Genomic DNA, 25,016 nt, shown 5'->3' on the forward strand with positions numbered 1-25,016 from the left:
CGGCCCGCAGGGATTGCGGGAGCGGCACGGGGGATGGTGGGGTCCTCCCGGCGCGCTGCGAGGCGGCCGCGGCGCGGTGCGGGTGTGTGCGCTGCCCGGCCGCGACACCGCCGGCGGGGTGGGCCGCAGCAAGGGTGCAGGGCGCAGGGCAGGCCTGCGGCGGGCACCGCTGGATCTCGAGTACGTGGCCAAGGTCTAGTGTGCCCCTGAAATACTGATGGCTTCGAGGTGAGGCAGGTGAGCGGCCCTCTGAGGGAGATAGTGCCACGTCTCCCACTTCAGGAGCCCGTCTTTTTTGTCATCACTTTAGACTTACCAATGTTTGCCTTACTTCCACACCCTTGGGAACTTGCTAGGCATTAAAGACAGGCCGAGCCTAGATATGACATGTTTGTTTCACTGTAGCAAATGTAAATGGGAGAAGATTCCTTCGTGCTAGGTACAAACAGTGTGGAGGAAGAAGGTGGCTTTGGAAGTTGAGACAAGGGAGCTGTGACAGGTAAGAAGCAGCTGTGTGAGAGGACAAGGAACCAGGGAAGGAAGATCAGGATGGGTGTGCCGCTTGTAAGTGGTATAGCAGCGTTAGGACTCTGGAGGAATGACACTGGGACTAAATCTTGCCCAGCTGGTTAGTGGCAGCCTGGTAGCCAGTGAGGTGAGGGAGAAACAGTTTGGGTTTATGCAAGTCAAAACAAGATGAGCCAGAACAGGGGTAGAGTGATGCCCAGAAAATAGACGTCAGGAGGAAAGGAGAGTGGATTAAAGTCTTGCTTGACAGGGAGATAGTTTGGCCGCATGGTAAGATTGGAAGGAAATAGTGTATGTAGGTTTTTGGAGGCAATCTGGATTTGGATAGAGAACTAGGCAAAACTTGGAATTAAATTGATAGTTGAGGAGCGTATGAAAATATACATTGGGTGTAGGAAAGAGCATGTAATGGATTAGAAGACTTCAGGCTTTCCAGAGCTGTACGTTCCTGAGTGTTAGTGACTCTTTGTTGTCTCAACTGTTCTATGTCCCGACTCAGCTACCACCGACTGGAAGGTGACTTCAGTTATGAAATGCTTCCGATACTGCTGTGAAGGGTCTGATGGTAAGGAGAAACTGGGAACTAACAATTCTTGTGTTCTGTAGTGAGGAAAATATTTCAATGAAGAAAAGACCAGGGCATTTAAAAAAAGCCTGAAGAGAATGAAAGAAAGTCAGCACTGCTTGTTAGAAACACAAGATGAAGATTAATTGTTGCAAAGAGTGAGAGAGCATCAGAATGTAGAATCAGACTATTTATGATGCCTGACAACAGTGACATATGGAAATTTACTTACGTTTATATGTCAGTTTCCTAATACCTGATTCTGGTTCTGTTGTTTTTCCAACATAGAGCTTAAATAATTAATAAAAACATTTCAGTATGAAGTACTTTGTCAGGCCAAGCTTTCTTCAGTTGTCTGATACTATTAAACTGTCGTTGCTGTGATATATATTCTGTCTCTTTTGCTGTTATATAAACAGTTTCTTCATTTTATGTAAATACTTCTTGTACCAAATCTAACATGTCAAGAATTTCAATTTAAAAACAACAACAAAACCAAACCAAAACCAAAACCAAAAAAGGTCACTCTTAACAAAAATGAACAGGTTTGTTGGCTAGCATCTACCCAAAAATATTTTCTCTCTCCAAAACTTGTCATCAGCCTTTCCCCTCCATCCACCACTTGGGTTTCTTGTAGTGTTGGGCTTATGGATTTGATCCTGATGGTGAAAGAAGGGATTTCAGGAACATCATTCTTCAGTTCTTGAGATTCTGACTCAGCCTGGTATGAGTTCTCAGTAGATTAAGTGGCTGTTGATTCATGGGACTGTAGTCATAAGAGTGAAATCTTGAGCCATACCCTGTGATTTAGGATAGGAATTATTTTTTAACTATATTTTTTTAAACTTTTAACACAGTAACTGTTTAAGCACAAATAATTAGTATTTTAAGTCCAAAGTGTAAATGGTAATATTTGGCAAAAGTGGAACCAAATAATCTTTTGCAATACAGAAAAATACTGAGAGAGTTGTTTGTGTTAAGTCTGGACAGCATTGTATGACAGTAGTTTTTGGATGCTAGTGGTAGTAGAGAAAATTAAGTATTTTTGACTGGCATGGAATGCAATCCTACAGCTATAGAAAAGTGCAGTACATTAATAGCTGGAGTATGACAGGGAATCCAGAACTACCAGAAAGCCATTGCTTTTGAAATTATTTCTGGGGTTATAGTCAGTAACACTTGTGAAGACACTGACAAGAAGAATACCATTTGGGATAACGAGCAGAGAAGTACAGTGGTTGATGATTTATTGACTGGAAATCAGCTGAGGCTGTTCTGATGGAAGCCACTACTTAAGGCAATAATCTGATGAAATATAAATGAAAATTACTAACTTCTCATTCCTCTTTTTTTTTTAATTGAGCAAACATGCTTATAAATGTCAAAGACAGTTGGCTTGAAATTGTTTGACTAAAGATGATGGTCTCTACAAACAAGGGCAAAAGTGCAGTAACTAAGATTAAATGCTGGTCACTTCTAGATTAAAATTCCACTGTACAGAAGAGATGTTCATGTGTTGTGAGCAATATGAGATGGCTCAATAAAATCACAGCTGTGAAATACTGGATGTGCAGAGATTGTGCTTCAGTTCAAAACATTAAGTATGATCTGCAGAACCTTTTCAGATGCTTGAAAACACAGCAAGAGAATCCAGACTGTCCTAAAGTGTTCTGGTGAAAATACAACTACTAAACAAATACCTAGTGTTTATAACTGACAGCACACTTTGAAGCTTTCTACAACATCAGTCAAGGCAGATGCTACTTGCTCTGTTTCAGTTACAGGTAACCTCTTTGTTAGTATGCTTTGAAGCAAGAGCTGCTGAAGAGTGCGTGGAATAAATGCATAGTAAATTCTAATGTATAAATTCCTGCTTGCTTGCTGTGATGGTGTGGACCAAATGAGATGATAATGCCAAAGTCAAGAATGACCCAGTTCTCCAGCTCCCATTAAGTTCTGTGCAGCCAGTTCACAGCAAGCAGTTGGTGTGCATAGAAACTGCAAAGCTCAACTGAATAGCTAAGAACTGTGTGTTTTGGTTTATTTAAGTTCTGGTAGAGTCAAAAGAGCTATACTTAGAAATATAAGGATATAAAATGTTTGTTTTATTAGAATTGTCAATTGTCAGAAATGACAAAAGCATTGCTGTCAACTTTCAGTAAGCTTTAAACCAAACTTAACTAACCCCGAAATAGTTCTCTGCAGTTTGGCAAATTAACTACAAAAGAACCACAGAAAAGAGTATCATGCTGGCTATACTGGAAGGGAGGTGAATGAGGTACTGGTGCCTTCCCCACAAAACAGCAGCCAGCTGTGTCTGTGGCACTGTGCTCATGCAGCATTCCTTAGTGACCCATGAAGATCCCTCCTCCAGGAAGAACTGAGAGACCCAATAAGAAGATCAAGTTGACTGTTCTCTTCAGAGCCTGGGCATGCCAGTGGTGTTCATGACTTGGGCTGATGGTCACTGCCTCCTTCCTAAATCTTATGTCCCACCCTTTCTGTTCCATCCCTCTAAAAAGTGTGTGAATGCAACAGTCTCATTCAGTATTTCTGTTAGTAAATCACAGAATTGGAATGGTTTGGGTTGGAAGGGACATTTAAAGGTAATCTAGTTCAACCCCCTTGCAATAAGCAGGGTCTTCTCCAGCTAGATTAGATTGCCCAGAGCCCTGTCCCATCTGACTGTGAATGCCTCTGGGGATGGGGCACCTACCAGCCTTTTCCAGTGCTGCACCACCATCATAAAAAAAAAATCTCCTCCTTATATGTACTCTGAATCTACCCTCAATTCAGTTTAAAACCTTTATCCTATTGCAATAGACCCTGATAGAAGGTCTATACCCATCTTTCTTATAAGCCCCCTGTAAGTATCAAAAGGAAGTGAGAGAGGATGATTAAAAATTAATGAAATTCAAAGAGGTTATGCAATAACCCACATAAAAATCAAATAGCTTTGTTTTGGCCAGGAGATGTAGATCTAAATCTCAAATCTGCATCTTAATTTGTTGGATTTACTTACCCTGCTTGCATTTAACTGGTAAGAGAAAGGCATGACAGCTATTTCAGCTGGTGGCATTGGTAACGCATAATCTGTTGCACTGCATTGTGATGGCACTGAGATGAGGAAATGAGGATAAGCCCTGTGGGTGCTCTTATGTGCTACACCTATCAGAGTGGGGGTCTGGGCAGAAAATCCTTCCCTGTTTGAAGGCTGTGCTGCTTCTGGCAGTCAGAAATTTAATCCTGCAGAAAGGCAGCTTTTTGTGCTGAGGAAGGAAGCAAAGAAGGATGCAAAGCTCTTCTACTGCTGCTCATCCAGTGCATGCAGAGATCCAGTCTGGACTTGAGGAAATCTTTCCCCACTTCAGCTATGCATTTTTGAAATATTAAAAAACATGTAATTTTCTGTTTAAGATTTCATCATTGATGCCCTGTTTTAAAAGGAGCACAAGGCCAGTAGGTTGGATATACACTTAACCAGGAAAAACATGCACGTTGACAGTGTGACTGAATTCAATTAACTTTTAAATGTAAATGAGTAAGTTCAGGAGAAAGGACTTCTTTCTACAACCCCTCATGACAAGAAAGACCTTGAAGTGCTGGAGTGTGTCCAAAAAAAGGCAACAAAACTGATGAAGGGTCTGGAGAACAAGTCCTATGAGGAACAGCTGAGGGAGCTGGGGTTGTTTAGCCTGGAGAAGAGGCTGAGAGGAGACCTCATCAGTCTCTACAAGTACCTGAGAGGAGATTGTAGTGAGGTAGGTTTTGTTGTTTTGTTATTTTTTTTTTCTTCTTAAATATGTTATTATAGTGGTGTTACTTCCTTCTCTGATTGGCTCATCCTTGCCTAGCAACAGGTCCATCTTGGAGCTGGTTGGCACTGGCTCTGTTGGTTATGAGGGAGGCAACTTTTGTGGTATAGTGCTCTTGCCACACATGGAATACTATTTTTCTACCTGTGTGCGTTTCAGCTATGATGAAGTCACTTTTGATAGTGTAAAATAGACCCAAATCACTGGTGTTCTATTCCACTCAATTTGCAAGTCCTATGGGGTTTTTTTGAATACTCTCCATATTGACTTTAAAGTAAGGTAAATGGAATAGTATTAAGATTAATGTCCCTACCTCTGCATTTTACATGTTAGTGCATATGGTTTAAAAATTAAAAAAAAGATGAAGATTGTTAGCTTAATCATGACCAGTACTTTCACGTATAATTATAAATTATATTTTATTTACTCCCAGTGTAAGGGGGTTTTTGTTTTGTTTTGTGTGTTGTTTTTTGTTTGTTCATTTGTTTTAGGGCCTTGCCTAAGCCTTTTCTTATTTTTATGATGTTTTTCTTCCTTTATCTATTTATTTTGCAGTTATAGATGATGATAATTCATTTCTGCACAACCTCAAGGTTTTTTCTCTAATATTGTGGAATTCACCATCCCAGAAGTAAGGCAGGTTATTGTTTTTTCCTGAGTCTTGCAAATGCATGTCTGTGTATGGATGTATCCAGGCACTGGAGATGAAAGTCTTCCTTTAACTTACAATACCTATGGGATGCTACTGCCACATACTTAAGTTCCTTGTTTCCCAAAGTGAAAAAATATTTAAACGTCTGTGTGGAACCACAGTTGTTGAATTCTCTCAAACTCAGATTTCTTTTACTTGTTCAGGAAATTTATAGCCAGAAGTAATTTCTGAAAGCAACAGAGAGAGAGAGATAGGGAGATAAAGGGAGGAGGTTGGTCCACGTGCCATGAATTCCTGAATATTGATCATATCTTTTTTCTGACATATGGACTGTTTCCCTTTATATTTCATACTCCAAACAGGGAATCACTGATATGCTTTGGATTATCTGGGTAAAGATTTCAGAAACATAAGAAGAATGTGGTGCCAAGGAGACCACTTCAGCAAGGTTTGTGTCTTCTGCACAGTACCTGATTGTATTGTAGTGTATAGAATTTAGAAGAGCTTTGTGGATAGAGCTCTTATTTAATGGACAAGAACATTTTACTTGGTCCGTAAGGTGGGCCTGAATCATACTAGACAGCTTAATTGTCTTTACGGGCCTCATTTGGCCTGACATGGATGTAGGAAAGTAATGGTAGAGATTGCAGGAAGGTTGGTAAAACTTCAGGTCTTTGTCCCTGCTCTGAGCAGGGCAGAAGGCTAGATGAGGTACAGAGTTCCCTCTAGCCTCAGATCTTGTGTCAGGAGTTCTAGCCCTGGATGACTTTTAAGAATAGTTCAGAAAAGCCCTTAGTTATCCCAGAGTGATGTTATTTTGTCCTTATTTATCTGATCCTAAAGTATCTTCCTGCCATATTGGATGATGGTTAAAAACTGTTTGCACTTGAGATCTAGCTGATTTTTTCTCTCCTCCATCCTTTTCTCATCTGCAAAACTTCAGGTTTTTTGACATCAGTAACTGGAAAAATATTAAATACTATGAAGTCTGCAGGAGTCCACCAGAAAGGTGTTTAAAGTTAATTCCCTCTTCAGTTACATCTTGAGACTAATTTTTTAATCTATTTCATTCTTGCATTGCTCTAGTTATAAATCAAATATTGTGTACTTCTAAATCAGGCATCTTACATAATCTTTTTTTCCTTTGACCCTATTATTCTTATGATCCAGATTTTCAACCTAAATTAGTTTAAGACCTCTATTCAGAACATCCATGATTGATTCTAATTATCTTAATTTTTTTTTGTTTTAATTTTCTCACCAAGTTCTATATTACAGTTATTTGGATTGGCACCTTTTCTTTTTTTTTTCTTTTTTTTGTAACAGTGTTATCTTTCTTTTCATCTTCTAATACTTTCCAGCATTTGAGAATCACCAAAATAAAAATTAATGATCCATAGTATGGCTTATTAAACTTACTAAATTCTTGAATGTTGTTTATCTGATATGCTGATTTAAAAATATTTAGCTTTAGTAGATGATGTGTTATCTCTTTTAGATACAGTTGGACTGCAAACTATTTTCACCATGTGACTACATGATCTAGATATACTTTAAGAAATGTGGCAAAATATTTATCAAATACTTTTCTTGCTCTCTCTCTCGTGTTTTCATTGATTCTGGCATTTTCAGCGAGTATGGATCCCATAGTACAGTGCAAGTTAAACATTTTTGTTGCTGCTTTTTGGAACAGGCTCCTTTTTACCACCCTAAAACGATCACCCTTGAACTATATACACCTCCTTTTGTATCCCCTGTGTTTAATTTGCTTTTCTTATCAATCTCTTATGTTTATAACTTCAGGGTTTATAGCTGCTATTAAGAGAAGTCTTTCATTATGTTATTGGAGCCAGCTGTTTTTAGCTCACCTCTCTGAGTGTGATTTAGTGAACAGGTGGCCTGCGCTAGTGATGTGTTGTTGCCTAAAGAGTGAGATCTCATTCCCTATCCCTTCTCTACCCTTAGTTTGGGAATTCTTGTGCCTGGTGTTTGCTGCAAGCTGGTTCAGTTGGCTTAACTTAGCACAGACATTTTCCTGATTTTTTTCTGAGTTTAAGATATGTCTGTGGGTAAGCTGAATCACAACCAGATACGATGTGCGGCAGAGGTGGTAAAAGGTGTGGTGAGTGAAGATGGAAAGCATGGTCCACGCCTGTCGGAGGATGCAGCAAGGCCGCAGTGCCTGGCAGCGTGGAAAAGAACGTAAATAAGAGGTGAACATCCAATCATGTGTGAAGGCTAGTGGTAAAATATAGATAACAGAGCTAAGAATAGTGTTAGTGTGTAAGATTCTACAGACGGTGTGTGAGTGCAGCGGCGTGAAGAACAAGATGTAATATTCTGGATGGAGCAATAAAGCTGAATTTAGGCCATCATCATAGAATGCCCAGTTTTATTATTTTGGTCGTCTTCACAAACGACGACACACGCCCTCTGATAATACTGAGCTCTTGAGCAAACTGGCTCATCATGAAGGTGTAGCCTAAGCCAGTCTGGTTGCGTTTAATTAGCATAGGCATTATTGCTTATGATTATGAGCATCTCCAAAAATCTAAAACTTGACCTTTTGTAGTACCACCTGGCCATACTATTTGAACCTGATTATTAACAATAAATGAAATCAAGTAATGATGTTAGTTGTCACTGATGTTTGGTTGTGAGTCCATCCAGGCACCTTAAGATGAGGTATAATTTATGATTGTATGGCAACTGCATTAGACAGTGTTTCATTTATGTTTACTTCTTTCTACAATCTCTATTCTCCAACCCCCACTTTTGAGCTCATTTAGCACTACAAATGAATTGCCCATAATCTGCTCCTAGCCAGGATGCATGGGAGCTTCTGGAGAGTCTAAGACCCTTCCTAGAGGAAAGCAGCTGCTGAACAAAAGCACTGAATTTCTCAGTCCAGGAACGTAATAGGCCAGAGGGAATCTCCAAGATTAGGAATGGTTGACAGCACCCAAATACTAACAGTACCTCTTTAAGTATAGGTGTAAGCAGACTGTAAGTAGTTCCAATAGGACCCTTAGCAGCAGGCATGTGTTTTCCTGATTTAAAAGTAAATCTTAACTACAGCAAGGAGTACTTGTAGTCATGTACATGCTGTGTGCTTGCTTTGGTGAGGGAAGTTCAGGACAGTTTATTCACTGTAGAAATACTTCCATGTTATTTTTAACATATTCCGCTCCTTGACCTGATTGCTACAATTACCATAGTTGGGTTATAGACATGACAATGGAGTGTTTACAAGATGCTGATAGTTTTCTCTGTAGAGCCAATAACGTCTAAGGAGAAAGATGTCTCTCATGTGATGTAACATTTATTTGAATCATTACTTGCAAATGTGGTCAGATCTGGTTGTATGTGCATTGAAAATGTACAATTCACGCATGTCTTTAAATACAGATAATAGTAGAAATAACAATTAAAAAAACCTGCCTTGCTGTGAGAAAGCTGAAAAAGGCATTGCTAAACTTTAATGGTAGAGATATAGAGCAAGTACAGAATGCCTTTAAAGGTTAAAGATAATAGAAGATCCTTTAACTACAGGGAAGTGTCCAAAAAAGACTTAACAAGAATTTTAATATATTTGGTAACCAATCCTTGGACTGTTCACTATGAACCCTAACCAAGGTCTTAAAAATATTCTACTATTTTCTTAATTTCAGAAAAAAAAAAGAAAAAAACCCCAACCAAAACAATAGAAAAGATCACAGGCATTTGAGTGCAGCAGTAGCAGATTCCAAAAGTTAGCCCATAACTTTTACAGGGTTGTTGCAGAAATCTGTCTTGTGTTCTGACAGTGTTGTGGCTATTGTGACTGCACAGTAAATACTTCCCAGCTTTTGTGTAGGTTACTGGTGCTGCTTGATGTAAGAGTCTTAAGATTTGCTCCAGGCACTAAAATAATGTCTTGTAGACTTTTGTCAGTAGTTGAAATAGTGAACATGTCTTCTGGATATTACTGCTCCTTTACTGATGACCTAAATAGGAGGTATAGCTGAGTCTGTGTTCCCCTGGGCTGGTAAGGACTCTTTAAGGGTAAAACTCAGCACATTTTTTGCTTATAAACTGATGTTGACGTAACATGCACCACTTAAAGAATGATGTAACATTTTTTAAAAGCTGCTTTTCAACATGTGATTAGAGCTGGCTTTTCCTAACCATCGGTAGCATGAAAAGCAGGAGACTGCACTGTTGCTGCCTACACAGGGTTGAATTCCTTCCTGAAACACAAATTACACTTTTATTCTTTTTGACCAAAACCAGGTTACTGTAGGACTGTTTTAAGCTGGATGATCACTTAGAGTAGACTAGAAAATACTATTTGGCAAAAAGCTCTGAATTCTAATGTGCATTTTTGTGGCATCTCTTGGGATCAGCTGGCAAAAGTGCTGCGACCCTGAGCAATCTGGAAAGGTTGCTCAGGAAAATGGGTGTAGAAGTTCCTCATTCCTCCCTCTGGAAACTTATTGTTGCCTGTAAGCAAAGTAAGATACTTAAATGAACTGTGCTCTCCATGCTCACCCAGCACCGAGTGCAGTAATACCAAGTTCTAGCTCATATCTGGGTGGACAGAGCAGCACTTCTTACAGGGGGAGGCATCCTCCTTGCTCTCCCACAGCATTAAAGATACAACTTCTGTTTTGATAAGGTTTTCTCAAACAGCTTGAGAAACTCCCAGAGAGTAGTGCTAATGGCCCATAATCTGGAATTTTATTTATTTAATTTTTTTTTATTTTAAACTTCTCAGGGGGAAAGTTGTGGCAAATATCTATTCTCTCCATTAATCTGAAGGGAACACTGGAGCCTACGTTTGTTTTTCCCTGTAATTTCCTTCTCTCTCCTATGAGTATAGTGTTTGCTCTATAATACGTAGAGAAATTATGCCAGAGTAACAGCATGTTTGTCTGAGGCTGAGTTTCTTGTCCTAGATGTATAAGATGCAATCTTTAACTGAGAAGTATTTTGCATTTTAGTCCTTAAATAAAATTAAATTTATTCTGTAATCTCACTATAGGTAGACGTCCAACCTACTGTTGTTCCTTATCAAGTGACTCAGAGCACGGAAATATGATTTCAGCAAGGGAAAAGATGCAGCAGCATTTGGCCCACGGGAATAGACTGGTGAGACTGCAGAGGGATGTCAGCTGCAGAGATGGCAGACCACAGACAGTCCTCTGTAGGTATTTAAGTATTTAATATGTGTTGTCAATCTAGGAACTGCTCGGAAGCAAGAAGGGACTCGTGTACATATGACAAGGGATTCTGACCTGTGGAGGAGAAACTTGCACTGAAGAATGAGATCAGGTGCTCAGGGGCTGAAAGTTATGTCTGTTCTCTGTCAAAATCCATCGTCCTGCAAGGTGCCAGAGAAAGAGTTCAATACAGGTGGAAGGTAAATAACAGTTTCTGAGCTTGGGTTTTGGGTTTTATTCCTTCCCGAGCTGCACTGGTGCATCTTGTTTGGATGCAATGTCATCAGTACTAACACTGGGGCAGTATTTCTCTATTAGTGATGACTGTTCATATAACCTACCAATGACAGTAGTGGGAAGCAGAAGAGAAGGCTGTGGTTATTATATAAGTAGCTTATCTAATAGCAAAGCAGGAGGGGACATCTGGAGGGGACAATCAGCAATTGTAAAAATGAACTACTTCCTTTACCAGCATGAAGAAAGAATCGAGTTGTCACTGAACATATTACCACTGCTATCTTCTGGAGCAGAAAACATGACTTCGAAAATGAGAACTCCAAGAAGGCAGACTGGCAGATGCCAAGAAGAAAAGTTGAATCAGAGTGGTGAAATTGGCATGATTTATGGCTTATGATTATTGAATTACTATAAAAAACTGTTGAGTTTTAGTTGTAATAATAATAATAATAATAATAATTGTAACAACTAAGATAATAATCATAACAACTACAGAACAAGATTTCCAAAAATAAATAAAGCTGGGACGATGTCAAACAAAAATACTATTTTAGGTTACAATAATTAAAATAGCCATCCCAGATTTTAAAGCAGAAAGAATGGATTCTGAGGGCAGTGAAAGCAGCTACAAAAAACACAGAATTAAAGTATTAAGTGTTCAATAAGTAATCCAGAAGAGGCCTCTTGTGTTTTAAGATTACTTTATTCTTTTAAGACTGTATGCTTTCTATTGGTTATTGAACAAACTAAGGGAGAACGCAAAAATCAACGTATTAGTAAGCATGGAGGTCAAACTGAGCTGAGGAGGAATACTTGGTGGTGTAATAAATAGTATGTAGAACTGAAGATAAACATTAAATTTTCAGTTGAGAGACCTAGTAATCAGTCCAATCAATGGCACCATACAGTAAATATGTGATCTGCTGCTTTAGTGGCTTGAACTGTTTTTAGCTTATGCTATCCTTGGAGAAATTTCTGACTTTTTTCTTGCATGCTCTAAAGTAAAATTGCCCTTTCATAACAACTGAAATGGAACCATTTATCTAGCAATTCCAACAAAATAAAAGGTACACAGATATTAAGATGCCTATCTTAAGCTTCACAAACATACAAGACTTGAAATGTCACCCTTTTTGGCATGATGCAAGACCTTCCTTTCTAGTTAGATAGCAAAACTCACCACAGTTGTAACTCTCATGCTTTTCCAGTTCTTAATCAAATAGCTTACCTCCTCCAAATACCCTACATAAATGTTACTTGGCAGTGGTAGAGGTAGTCAGGTTTGCCTGAAAAACTACCTGATCATGCACTTAGATAATCAAAAACCTGTTTGAGCAGTGTAGATCCAGTTTGCAGTGGTTAGAGGGAGTACATGGGCACAAAAATGTTAGCAGATATGCCAGAGCAGTCTCTGTCAGATCTGTTGCACTTTAAGTTCAATGAAAACTAAAAGAATTTGGCAGCACCCTTTAATATCCCTAAACAGTAACTCAGAATCCGGGGGGAACAGAAAGCAAATGTCATGTAAGCTCTGTGAGGCTCTGGCCTGTTCTTTGGCCGCTGCTGAAGACAGACTACTGGGTTAGAAGGACCACTCAGCCTGACCACTGAGTACTTGCACTCTTCACTCCTGCCTGCCAGCAGAAGATAAGAATCAAGCCCTTGGACTATTGCTTCCCTGTGTGACAAGACGGTACCTGTATTGCAGTGATGTTCAACCAGCTGAGAAAGTCAATTTAATAAGTCATTATTTATGAAACTTCTATAAGCCTTGGGATTAGTAGGAAACAAACAGATTCAAACACATTTGTTCAGTTTGAACTTTTGCTCCTATGCCCAAAGCTTAGAAGGGCTGCTGAAGCAGTACTTAAATCGCCTACTCTTTTTGACTGGTGGAACATAAAAAATCAGGGGGAATTACTTTAATCTTGTCACTAATTCTTTTCTTGCAGACACAACAAAATATAGGCTTATTAAGAAAGACAGGGAACGTACAGCATTTGATAGCATTATTTACAAAGAGCAGCTCATGTCTACAAAGTTGAGATTTTTCTCATAAAAATATCTGCAGATTTGCCTAATCTAATTTATTCATTAAGCATATTGAGTAAAGGCATGGGCCATTATAGACATCTCAGGCATTCCAGTTTAGTAAGGATGCAACTCACTGCAGAAGTCATCTTTCCACCCACCTTCTCTGTGGTGTTTTTAAATATATAGAAGAGTTCATAATTATCTTTACCCTTTATGACTTAAAAATCAATTAACACTTTTAAAATGTTCAATACAGGCATAGTTTTGTTGTATTACCTTATTGCTTAGAAGATCTGTGGAACTAACTCCAAAAGTACAGGCAATATAAATCAGTCTTTAAATTATATATTACATGTTTATTATGGGTGCAAATTTTTTAAAGTTTACATTTTATGAAAATTCTGAAGTATTTACAATTTTTTTAAGATAAACTTGTATGCTCTAATTTACAGTCTGATGTAGTAACAATTCATAAAAATTCAGATCCTTTAGAGTTGTGTTTACAAATTAATTTTCTTAGGAGGCAGCTACAAGGGATATTGCTGTATACACAGGCAAGAACCAGCTTGCTACATACTTTTTTTTAATATCAGATAGCTACATGTACTTTTTACATTGTTCTTGAGTTTCTTTACAAAAATGCGATATAAACTTGTATGGCTTCAAAATTGTAACCTGCACCCAACACAAATTATGTGAAAACACCTGAATGAAGACTAGTTTAAAAGTGCTGAAACATTAACTACTTCATTTAGCTTAGGAATTAAAGTAATACTTGATTAGAAATAGAAATAACAGTTTGGGTTTTCATTTATAAAATATTGTCACATTAATCAGTTTGATTACAAAGCAGATTACAATTTAAATTCCAGTAAAAAGACTGTACCATTTTAGGAGTTATATATTGACCATCAATAAGATTAGCAAATTAGGAGCCAAATATACTCTTCCAGTCAAATCTACAGCCTGCAAAAATGTGTAGTGTACATTAGAATTTGTGTAGCCTCTACAAAGGCATAATTTCTTGTAAAGCTTCAGCAGTTCATGTCACTACTGGCTTTGGATTAACTCGAGCATGTTTTACTGTTTTAATACAGAATTTGAAATAGACACTAGTACTCTGAATATTCATTTGAATTTCCCATATGAAGGTTATTGAATTATATGGCCCCAATACTTTTGATTTCAGCACTAGAAAAAAACCCTTGATAATATAAATACATAGAAGATTTTCTAAATTACTGACTTGCTTTAAAAAATATTAATGATGTCACTTCCCTCTGCCTAGGCTTGTGGCAAGCAGATTACATGACAATAGAAATATTAACATTGGTAGTTATAGAAAAAATGAATGGACAAGTCAGTATTTGTCATAATGCTGCCATAAAATACTCCTCCCAAAGTACTATGAGTACATTCACATCACAGATCCCCAAAAGCACTCAAAGTCTAAAGACTTACAGTCAAAGTGAAAAGTAATGCTGTTTGCTTTTAGAGTTTGCTTTTACTTTCTTCAGTAATTTTTCAGGATTCTCATCTTTGGTGACAATAAAGTTACTTAATGAAGGTTTCTGAGTCCTGCATGATGCATCTCCCTTTACCACAGCCACATTTTATTGCGATTACTCCATGAGGAAATAATTAAATATTTTAAACATCTTTTAAAGCAAACTCCATTATTTGCAGATCTGCCTTTGAAATAAATCCCAGTGAAAGGAATTTTTATAAAGTTGTGTGTATAATACAAATATCAAGCTTTCTCCATGAAGAGCCAAACTCTGAAAAAGGAAATGAGGCACATGGATATCAAATTAGACAGGCACAGGCTTTTTTTGAAAGGCACAATTGTTATGCAATTCATATAAAAATAAATTAAATCTACAGCATTGCAATCACAACGCCCAAAAAATTTACCAACTGCTGTGTTTTGCAATTTTGTAACACATTGCACTTAGGGAAAAAACAATCCTATATAAAAACAACTTGCATGTTAATAATATATGATACATGGGAATCAACTTACTTTTCTTTTATACATCTCTAAGCTGGTTTTGTGGCATCAGTGGACAGAAGAACTACATGAGACTTAGCCTCTGCTATCTTTAAAAACTGGCAATTAAAAGCTGGCAATTAAAGAATCTGAAAAATTAGTATTACTTATGGAAAGCTCAAATATTTCTTACTTGCTGTCCTACATTTTAGGTTTAATGTTTACAGTACAACATACAATTTCATACTTTCATTACGACTGTGGATTACTATTTTGACTTCATCTATATAAATTTACTAAATTTTAACAAATTTTCCCAAATATTGCAGTTGATCATTTACAGACAGTGTTGAAGTTAACTTCAGTGCTATTGTAAAGTAATAAAAAGTTTTCAAATTGACTTTCAAAAGTGCATTTACTTTCCGTAGTTTAGCCTCAAAGTAGATAACATTTTGGAAAAATTAATGCGTATTAAAATAGTGTTTGAAAAGTATAGAGAGTGGAGTGGGTTTCTTGCACTCCTTTGATCCGATGATTTTCACAAGTACATCAGCAGTCTGCCATATATCGTCCTGAAAAACAAAGGCAGGTTTTTTGCAGTCAGTACTGTCCTTGGAGCAGTTTGAGTAGCTACAGAAAACAAAAAAACCTATGAAACACTTGTCAGAGATGTTTTAATGAAAAGCAACTATTTACACATCATCACTCATTTAATAGTATCATATTTTACAATTTAACACTAGAGAATTTATAATACGAATCAGAATATATAACCATGTAAGTGTCTTACCAGTGGCAAATCTCTTCTTGAGAAGGGAAAGCCGATAGCCAGTGCCTACAAGCTCCACATCTACTCCTGAAAGGGTGCTTCCTTCACTGATGAATTGCACTGCAAGTGTTGCAGGTTTACTGGGTCCTCCTGAAAGTTCAAATTTTGCCCTGAGGGATCCAGAACCTATAAAAACAACAAAACTGAAAAGCTGGTTGTTTTGCATGAACAAAAAGATGTCCCAAAATTCTTATTAGTAAGAAGTGTAACTAACATTGTGACCTTTGAGATCTGTACCTATTGGCAGTCCCACACAAATTTTCAAAAGAGATGAGAGGACAAGTCTGTTTTTTCCAATACTCTGTTTAAGACAATGACCACTGAACGATTTAAAGAGAAACAATACACATTTAAATCATTAGTGAATGAGTTAAAGAGGAACACACAGAATGTGTGCATCAAACAGCCTACTAATCACTTATGACTTAAAATTAAAATACCTGATTGGTCCCTGTAATCATCATTTATATTTGCTGGTCTCTAAGTACTTAATACCACTTATCTCATGGTAGAAACTACCTGATATATAGATAAGTCGATAGTATCTGCTTTTCACAAGCAGATTTAAAAGTACATCAGAATACTTAGAAGTTGTCGTGATCTGTCTGGATGAAAGTACATGAATGAAACCATTGAAAGAAATGCAGCTATACAATAATGTACGCAGAGGAAAGAAATTATTATTTTCTAATAAAGAAAAGGTCTGATTAAACTTTTCCTCACAAATTTCAGTTGATTTTTTCAGAGACACTGATGAAATGTCATCACTTTGATATTATTACAAAGCATTAATAGTTCAAAATTACTTTAAGTACATTTGTGTAGTCAGTGAAAGGCATTTAAAAACCCCCACATTGTTACTAGTTTCTAAACAAATATTTTCTTGCCAAAGTATGCTGGGAAAATGAGATTTAAATAATTAATAATGGAATAACAAGTGTCAAGTATTTTTACTTCTGTAAAACAACTTGCTATTCCTAGTCAATAGAAACTGCTAAAGGATAAAGCAAGTTAGTAACTGAAATATTACTGAGGTAAAAGCCGGAACTAAATTAAACTCTTTTATGCAGTGGCTTGTTCTTGATAAATTTAGCTTAAGACCAATTTTGTTTCTTCAGTAGGTCTGTCAATTTTATGATGCTCTGCAGGTGTAAAGTTGCTGCATTTTGTTTCAGTATGATTTTTTTCTTCTAAAAGAAGCTGCACAGTTAGGAAAAGGAAAAGGAAGAGGGGAAAGAGGGCTATTTCTATGTAAATGTAATAGAAGACAAAGAGCTGTGAGTTTTTTGTCCACCAGTCCACCAGACTACAGCAACCACCCCTGTCCAATAAAATTCTCTCTGATTTTGTTTGAATGATAATCACAACCTTTTAGCCTTTGCAGGAATAGAGCTCATCTTCCCTTTTCAGGATTTTTATATGAAACCAGTCACATTTACAAGCAAACCTGTGCTTTTACAGTGCTCTTCTTTAAATTCTTAATAGGATAAAGGCCTTTCCTTTACACTGGAGTTCATTTCTCCACAGAGGCTTTGATGATAAGGTGCTTGCCTTTGGTTCCTGTACTACTTTAGAAAAATATTGCACCTGCAGAGACTGTAAGGGCTGTAACATCAACTGGAGCTCAGAGAAAAGCAGCTGGGCAGAGGACAACTATTGGTACCTTACACAATACTGTATAAATTACTACTCTCAGCAGATGTGCATGGATTCATTTTTTTGCTAGAGTCACTATGGTCAAAACCAAGACTCAAAATGTTGGTCAAGAATCATCTATCTCAGCACACAATTTCTGGATTTTTTTTTCTTGCCTCCAGTTCTTCCACTTACCTTCTTCTAATTTATTTAAATTATCCATGTGTGGATATTAAACCTATTTTCATTTGAATAACTCCTCAGTTCCAAATAACACGAGTGCAGTAATTTCCTACCTGATCTGAGCTTCATTTTAGAGCTAACTGCTTTCAGGGGACTTCATTATTTTCCATTGTGTAGCTCATTAATAAATTTATATTTTGACATCTCACTGTTAATGAAATCTCTCAGGAGGCAATTAACTGAGAAGGCGGCAAACTGCTAAACAGGATACAGCATGAGAAAATTTGTAAAGAGGCATGAGGGTGTAGAAGCTATGATGATTACCTTTTTACTATTAAATTTTTTCTGTACAAGAAAACAAAAGTTTAACTTGCCTCCATTCTCAGACTTCTCTGAAATGCTAGATATTTTCCAATATGCTTTCATCTGGTCTGCATTCCTGTAAGAGAATGGTAAATTAGTTGTAAGCACCAGTTTTAGCCCATTATTTCCCTTGATTGAACTGGTATGTTACAGACATTTCTAAATGGAAGTCTATAAGAAACATTTGCTCATTTTAAGGTAAGTCTGTGGAAAACTACAGGAGGAAAAGAGGAATAGAGAAGGGTGCGTCTCCATTGTTCCAGAACAGCAAGCTCAGAAGTATACACTTCTTTATACATCTTATATAACACTTTTTTACACATTTAACACTGTTCTATGTCCCCACCTATGGCTTCAAAATTCAAAATCCTCTGCAGTCCAGTCTCAAAGGGTAAGTTACCCTGGAAGTAGTTTGGAAGCTATGTGTTACGCTTCATGACAGTGTAGGAGGGGGGCAGTGTTGATTGCTCTGCCCTATGTAAGAGTCTTGGAACCATGAAATTTATTCTGTTTCCATTCTAGTAAAACTAATTGGTGTGACAGACTGCTTAAGCTAACTTCAGACACTGAAAGGGGCAGAAAAGGGCACCAAGCCAAGAGTCTCTAAGCGGACAGGGCATTTTAACTCCTGGAGCACTTTCGAGCACTTCCATCAAGTCAACAACTTGTAGCTGTGAGCAGCATGAAGTGCTGATAGGATTGAAATTGCTCTTGGCATTGATGCAGCAGGACTGAAATGCTCACATTTAGCCAATGTGAATTAGCTGTACATGATCTGTTTCAGACCAGAAGATGTCTAGACACCTGATACTACAAATATTGCTGTTTTTTCCTATGAAATTTTTTGGGCTATGACACCAATGAATGCACTGAAATGAATCTGAAAAGAATACTGAAAAGTATTAAAATTACCATTTTGCAGGTGGAAGTGACTGCATGTTTATTACTCCTCCATCTACTGGTACCACAACCTGGACATTAGACAGCATACCAGGCACATTCATAGACTCTGGATTGTATTTATAATCCACTCTCACATCAGTAGTGCTAGCATCACATTTCCAGTAAGTTGCAAGATTCAATGGAGTAGACTGTATGCCATTTGAAGATACCTGTAAAAGAACAAACCATTGAAACCAGCTGAATTAAAATATTCCCCTTTTAGGCAGAATTAAGGGATGATTGTAACAAACACAACTCTAAATGCTGACAAAATATCAAGAGAACAATAGATCCTTAGAGTCCTTAATCACAGAATTCTGAAGAATGTTGCAGCCAAAAGGCATTTTTGTTATTTTAATTTTAAATCAAATAGTTAAAAGGTTTAAACTCCCTCTGGCCTATGAGGTTCCTTCCTTTCTTACTTTTATAATCTTTTATAATCTTTGTTTTTGTCTTGTGTTCTGCCTTACACAAGCATGCTTGCAGCAAAATGACTTCACCCTTAGCAGTTGTGTGCCATGCCAATTTAGCTGCCCAAGCAGCCAGCAGCAGAAGACAACACCTGTCATTATGGGACAGGCAGCCAGCAAAATAGTTCTTACCTATTCAAAGCATTATTTTCCTGCTGCAGAAGGTTGAATGCCGCTTCTGTGGCTAAGCTTGTACTACTGCCCTGATGTACCTCAACCACATTCTCAGCCTACTTGAGGAAGCTTTTATGTCGTGGTGCACACTCACCTTTCCTTGGCAGCCTTTTCTATCTGCTCGGGCTTCTTTGTGCCAATGCCTCATTTTTCCAAGAAGAATCCACTGTATTTATTTCAGCAAACCAAAGAAGTGTTTGGTTCCTTCCATCTTTCTCAGGAATTCTATGTGTCTAACATGCTTTTTGTAGATTCAGTATGCCAAGATTTTAAACCATATTGGGAGGATGTGGAAATTACAGTGGTATGAATAGGTAGACCGACAGCTTATTTTCAGGGTGTTTTTGTGGGTACAGTTGTCTCAGATATCCAGACATTTCAGTGTAGGCAAACTCCCTGTTCTCCATTGAGGTGAGTCTGTCTAGAATATTCACAAAGGCTTTTTATTAACAGCCAGAAGAACATCCTCTCACTGATTCACACAATGGCCAGAGGTTGTCTGGTCCAACTCTCCTGCTCAAGCAAGGCCATCTTGAACCAGCTGCCCAGGACCACGCGCAGAAAACTTCTGAACATTTCCAAGGATAGAGACTCCACCATCCCCTTAGGCAACCAGCCAGTGCTCAGTCAACGTCACAGGAGAAAGATGTTTCTGGCCGTTCAAAGGAAATTTCCTGTGCTTCAGCATGCCTCTGGTTCTGTCACTGGGCACCAATGGAAACAGCCCAGCTCTGTTCTCTGTGCGTTCTCCCTCAGGTATTTATACATATTGATGAGATTTCCCTGAACTTTCCCTTCTCCAGGCTGAAGAGTCCCTGCTCTCTGAGCAGGGAGAGAGATACTCTCCTCATGGGAGAGATACTCCAGTCCCATCACCATCTCTGTGGCTCTTCACTGAGCTCTCTCCAGTCTCACTTGCAATGGGCAACCCAGAACTGGACACAGCACTCCAAGGGTGGCCTCACCAGTGCTGAGTGGAGGGGAAAAATCCCCTCCCTTGACCTACTAGCAATACTTTGCTTAGTGCAGCCCAGGAGACCATCTGCTGCCTTTGCAGCAAGGACAGGTTGTTTGGCTCATGTTCAACAGTGTCTCCCAGGTTCTTTTCTGCCAAGCTGATTTTCAGCTGGCTGGATGGAGTTGTTCCACCCCAGGTGCACTTGTTGAACTTCATGAGATTGCTTTCAGCCCATTTCTGCAGCCTGCTGAGGTCCCTCTGGAGGGCAAAATGACTCTCTGGTATATCCAGAGGGTCATTCCTGTTCACTGTTGTCAGCAAACTTGCCAGGGGTACACTGCCCCATCATCCAGATCATTAATGAAGCTATTAAACGGTAAAATCAGTATTGACCCCTGGCGTTTACTGTTGGTTAACAGCCTCCAGCTAGACTTCATGCCACTGATCACCACCTGCCAGGCCCAGCTGTTCAGCCAGTTTTCACTTCACTTCATTGTCTGCTCATCCAGCCTGTACTTCACCAACTTCTCTATAAGGATTTAGTGGGAGACAGTGTTGAAAGCCCTCTTGAAGTCTAAGTAGACAATATCTACTGTATACCCTCATCCATTGGGGCAGTTATGTCATCACATAAGTTTGTCAGCTTGGTCAAGCATGACTTTCCCTTAGTAAATCCATTCTGACTACTCCTGTTTTATTATACTGTGAGAAGTCAGAATGTCATATGTTCTCAGATAGAATCACAGAATGGTTTGGGTTGGGAGGGACCTTAAAGAACAAATAGTACCAACCCTCCCTCACCAAAGGCACAGGTAACTTTCAGTAGACCAGGTTGCTCAAAGGCCCATACAGCCCTTGAACACTTCCAGGGATGAGGCATCTATAACTTCTCTAGGCAACCTGTACCAGTAACTCACCACCGTCTGAGCAAAGAATTTTTTCCCAATACCTAATCTAAACCTCCTCTCTTTCAGTAGGAATCCATTACCATATATTAAAATTCATCAGCTACAGCATCCAAAACTTAGGCAATTGCAAAATCAAAGACAGTACAAGTACAAACTAAAACAAGCCCCCATCAAATCTTAAAGGAAAATTTCATTATGCTAATACATTAAAAAAAGCAGTGTTTGAAGCTTGCATGCATGAATTGGACTGATGCATAACCAAGCTGAAACAGGTCCTGAATCCAAATAAATGACATGAAGCATAGCAGGAATGTGCTAAGCCTGGACAGAGTGTAGGCATTGTAAGCAGTGACATACCCAGAATTAGTCTAGATGTGGGATGACAGTTCATCTGCACTCTGGCAGACAAAGAATGATTCTTTTAATTTTGGGGTAGATATCAGATCTGGAATGTCTTAAAAATTTCCAAAGGAAAAAAGTGTTTACCTGATACTTTAAAACATCCACATTGTAATAGGATGCAGATGGATTCTGCTCTGATAATTTCTTGAGGTAGACAGTTATAGCTTGCATGTTCATCCAAAAATCCTTAGTACTGGAGTCACTTTGTGACTGATCACTACAAAGAAAGATCATCAATTAGGAGTGAAGTATTACACCACTCAAACAAGAATACTAGACATTTTAACTTCTGTTGCAAAAAGTGCTTTTTCAGTATAATTCACTATCAAATACAGTTCTGCTAACATTTCAGTTTTAAATTGTCAAACAGCAAGTAAATTTAATGTATGAATCATTCATTAAGTATGAATGATCAACATGAAACTAAATACAAAAGAACAGGTGCATATGGTTTGATTCATTATTTCAGTAACTTAAAAAATTCTGCATTTAAAAGCATTTAACTATTTTTCAAAAAATCTCTCAAATAATTGAAATAGAAACTGCTCATCTGGAACGTATCTCTGCTAAAAAATTCCAGCTTTTCCTAATTTTTTAAAAGCAGTATCTCCAAGTGTGATTTCAACAATTACCCTACTCAATTGGCAAACTTTTTTATTACTAATTCTCCCAAGCACGCTGCTACACGTCTGAGAGATAGTTATGTAATGAATTTGATTAGTGCAGAAATGATCTGGCTTAAAAATACACTCGTAGGTGACAAATAAGAGTAGGTGTAGCTCCTACTACTTGTTTTCCATTTAAGGCTCCTACTATTTGTTTTCCATTTAAGGCTCCTACTATTTGTTTTCCATTTAAGGCTACTGTTTCATCATTTAGTTTTACCATAGTTACTACTGTATATAGAAATAATTTATAAAATGAGTGTAAGAACACAGCTACATTTACAAAATATTTTTATGGCTCCTGTTATATCAGCACAAGTCTCAAGGCCAGTAATCACTGAGATTCTTAATGGTGACAGTGGAGAGAACTAAGCTGAAAAAGCTTAATTCAATAAAATAATTATATGTAAGTAAATGAACCAGACTGTAAAGAATTCTGATTTACACATACAACTCATTTTTTACAAATCATGTGGCTTAAAATTATGTAAAAAAAAAAAAAAATACAAAACCTGTATACAAGTTGTGCATTTGGAAGAATCTGTTCTAGTTTGCTTGTGTTTTTTACCCTGAAGCAAAGCACAGCAGGAGATGGGTTGCTGGTGAAGACTTTAATAATCCCACTTGGGAATGAAATTGTCATATCACCAGTAATCTTCACAATACATCTAGAAGAAAATGAAAACATCAGTTTCACTGCAGCTCATTAACGGCCTAGTTTTAATACTAATTTTAAAGCAACCATTGTATTTTCACTATCTGATGAACTGAATTAAAACCAGAAAATCAATCTCAAATGAGAGTAATGTGACAATGTACTGTCACTTTCAACTTGGAAATAAGATGAAATAATGAAAGAAAAAAAAGTTTTAACTGCTTAAGCATACAGTAGTCTTGGTGAATATTTTTTGGGCTTTGAAAACATGGTACAGCTATGCTTAGGCAAGCCTAAGTAGCATAGCAAGAGATGTGACAAACGGAATGAGGTGCTTATATCTGCCCAAATTTACATGTAGCACCTACCTGACTGTGATAAAAATCCTTGTCATTCTCAGTGTGAACACATTTCTATAAAGCAGGTATATATGAACTCCTAGCAGGATGCAGGCCAGCACAGAGCAATTAGCCACTCTTGTCATTCATACCAGGGGGATAAAACCCCACTTTGAATCCCCTGCCTAATGTATTCCCCCCCAAATATAACAAGTAGACTCAGTGTCTTTTCTTATTTTAACTTATTACATTCAAAACAATTCACTATTTAACTAACTTTGTGGGATCTGCTCCTTTAAAGTAGGCGTTAACAGATTCAGTAAGGGCTACTGCAACAGGTAAGATGTCCTGGTTTCCAAGGCTGACAGGGCTGGGACCACGTGAAACACCTAGAATACATACAGTGTATAGATTTAATTTCCAAAAAGCTTAGCAATAGATTTCAGAATGGTTGAGTACATCTGTAATTTTCACAAGAGGTTACTGCCATCAAGGTCACAGTAGCATCTGAAGTATTACTTGAAAAGTGTGTAGACATACATAAAAATAGTACAGTACAATTGCACAATCAGGAACACAGGACTATCAGTAAATTTAGTAGACAGACACAAGGAAATACATAGGAGACAGAGGAAGACTGCATTAAAATGGCCACTGGTGAAAGTGACGTCAACAGACCTAAAGGAAATAAGACATTGACTAGAATGATTTAAAAAAAAAAACCTACTGTATGCTTTTTGTATGGAAAAATATATGATAAAATGGTCATATAAATGCAAAGAATTTACTTATAGTAAGAATGAACTTGAATGCAAATACATCAATATTACCCCACATAAATGAACCATTGAACATTCTTTTAACCATTTCAGCCAATTAACATTACAATTCCCAAGCAGAAATTGTTGGAGAAGTCTTCATTTTTTTATTGTGCCAACACAACACAATTCCAATACAGAAATATAAAAATCAACTCAGATCTCATGTTGAGGCATTTTGAAATGTGCATATACAACTGACGAAATAGGTTGTCACTGGATTTTATTTTTCACAAATTTTCTACATGTGTACTGAATATAAAAGAGTATTGGAAGTTTTGTCTTTTTTATTAGTGAAGCAGTGTAGTAGAGAGCATCTTATTAATTTTTTTTGTCCCACTGCTGAAGTGGCCTGTACCACATAATATTATCTATCACAAAGAAGGCACAATCTCCATCTTTTCATAAGCAAATTGAGAAATTTCTCTTTCATACCATAAAGCAGAAACAAAATGCTTCTGTATAATACTGCTCATGGCGAATTAAACCTATTTACTTTAAAACAGTGGCTGTCCTTTCTGAGCTCTTTCAGAAGCAAAAAGGAAGTTGTGACCTTGTTCTTCACAGAGGAACTACTACCTCACATTAAACCTTAAATTCAGAGATAAGTAAACGAAGTAGTAACAAAAAAAGAGCAAAAGACAGACGTTGGTT

The 25,016-nt window shown here is 37.7% G+C and overlaps 1 protein-coding gene and 1 long non-coding RNA gene across 10 annotated transcripts in view; one reads left to right on the forward strand and one right to left on the reverse strand.

Annotated features, from left to right (window-relative positions):
* The first annotated feature begins 88 nt into the window (after positions 1 to 88).
* LOC126647425 (uncharacterized) lies at positions 89 to 14,599 on the forward strand. 3 transcript variants are annotated; one of them, XR_007630595.1, is made up of 5 exons: positions 89 to 237; positions 1,028 to 1,093; positions 10,584 to 10,690; positions 10,784 to 10,961; positions 11,234 to 14,599. It is a non-coding gene; the product is annotated as an uncharacterized LOC126647425 (long non-coding RNA). The 3 variants fall into 3 exon arrangements; XR_007630594.1 differs by having other exon boundaries at positions 101 to 1,093; XR_007630593.1 differs by lacking the exons at positions 89 to 237; positions 1,028 to 1,093 and adding an exon at positions 5,585 to 6,008.
* Positions 14,600 to 14,691: 92 nt separating this feature from the next.
* The window catches only part of FCHO2 (FCH and mu domain containing endocytic adaptor 2), a 79,548-nt gene continuing 69,223 nt past the window's right edge, over positions 14,692 to 25,016 (reverse strand). For 6 of the 7 annotated variants that reach the window (XM_050329616.1, XM_050329620.1, XM_050329619.1 and 3 more), the window contains 7 exons: positions 23,822 to 23,933; positions 23,064 to 23,219; positions 21,971 to 22,103; positions 18,945 to 19,144; positions 18,044 to 18,108; positions 15,813 to 15,977; positions 14,692 to 15,594 (listed from right to left, as the gene is read on the reverse strand). In XM_050329616.1, the coding sequence (XP_050185573.1) occupies positions 15,572 to 15,594; positions 15,813 to 15,977; positions 18,044 to 18,108; positions 18,945 to 19,144; positions 21,971 to 22,103; positions 23,064 to 23,219; positions 23,822 to 23,933 (854 nt within the window). In that variant the 3' untranslated portion in view covers positions 14,692 to 15,571. Of the gene's footprint in view, positions 15,595 to 15,812; positions 15,978 to 18,043; positions 18,109 to 18,944; positions 19,145 to 21,970; positions 22,104 to 23,063; positions 23,220 to 23,821; positions 23,934 to 25,016 lie in introns of those variants that run through there. The other variant, XM_050329622.1, reaches the window with a different exon arrangement.

The sequence above is a fragment of the Myiozetetes cayanensis genome, unplaced genomic scaffold, assembly GCF_022539395.1.
Source record: "Myiozetetes cayanensis isolate MyiCay16 unplaced genomic scaffold, myiCay2020 scf4, whole genome shotgun sequence".
Taxonomy (NCBI): Eukaryota; Metazoa; Chordata; class Aves; order Passeriformes; family Tyrannidae; genus Myiozetetes; species Myiozetetes cayanensis.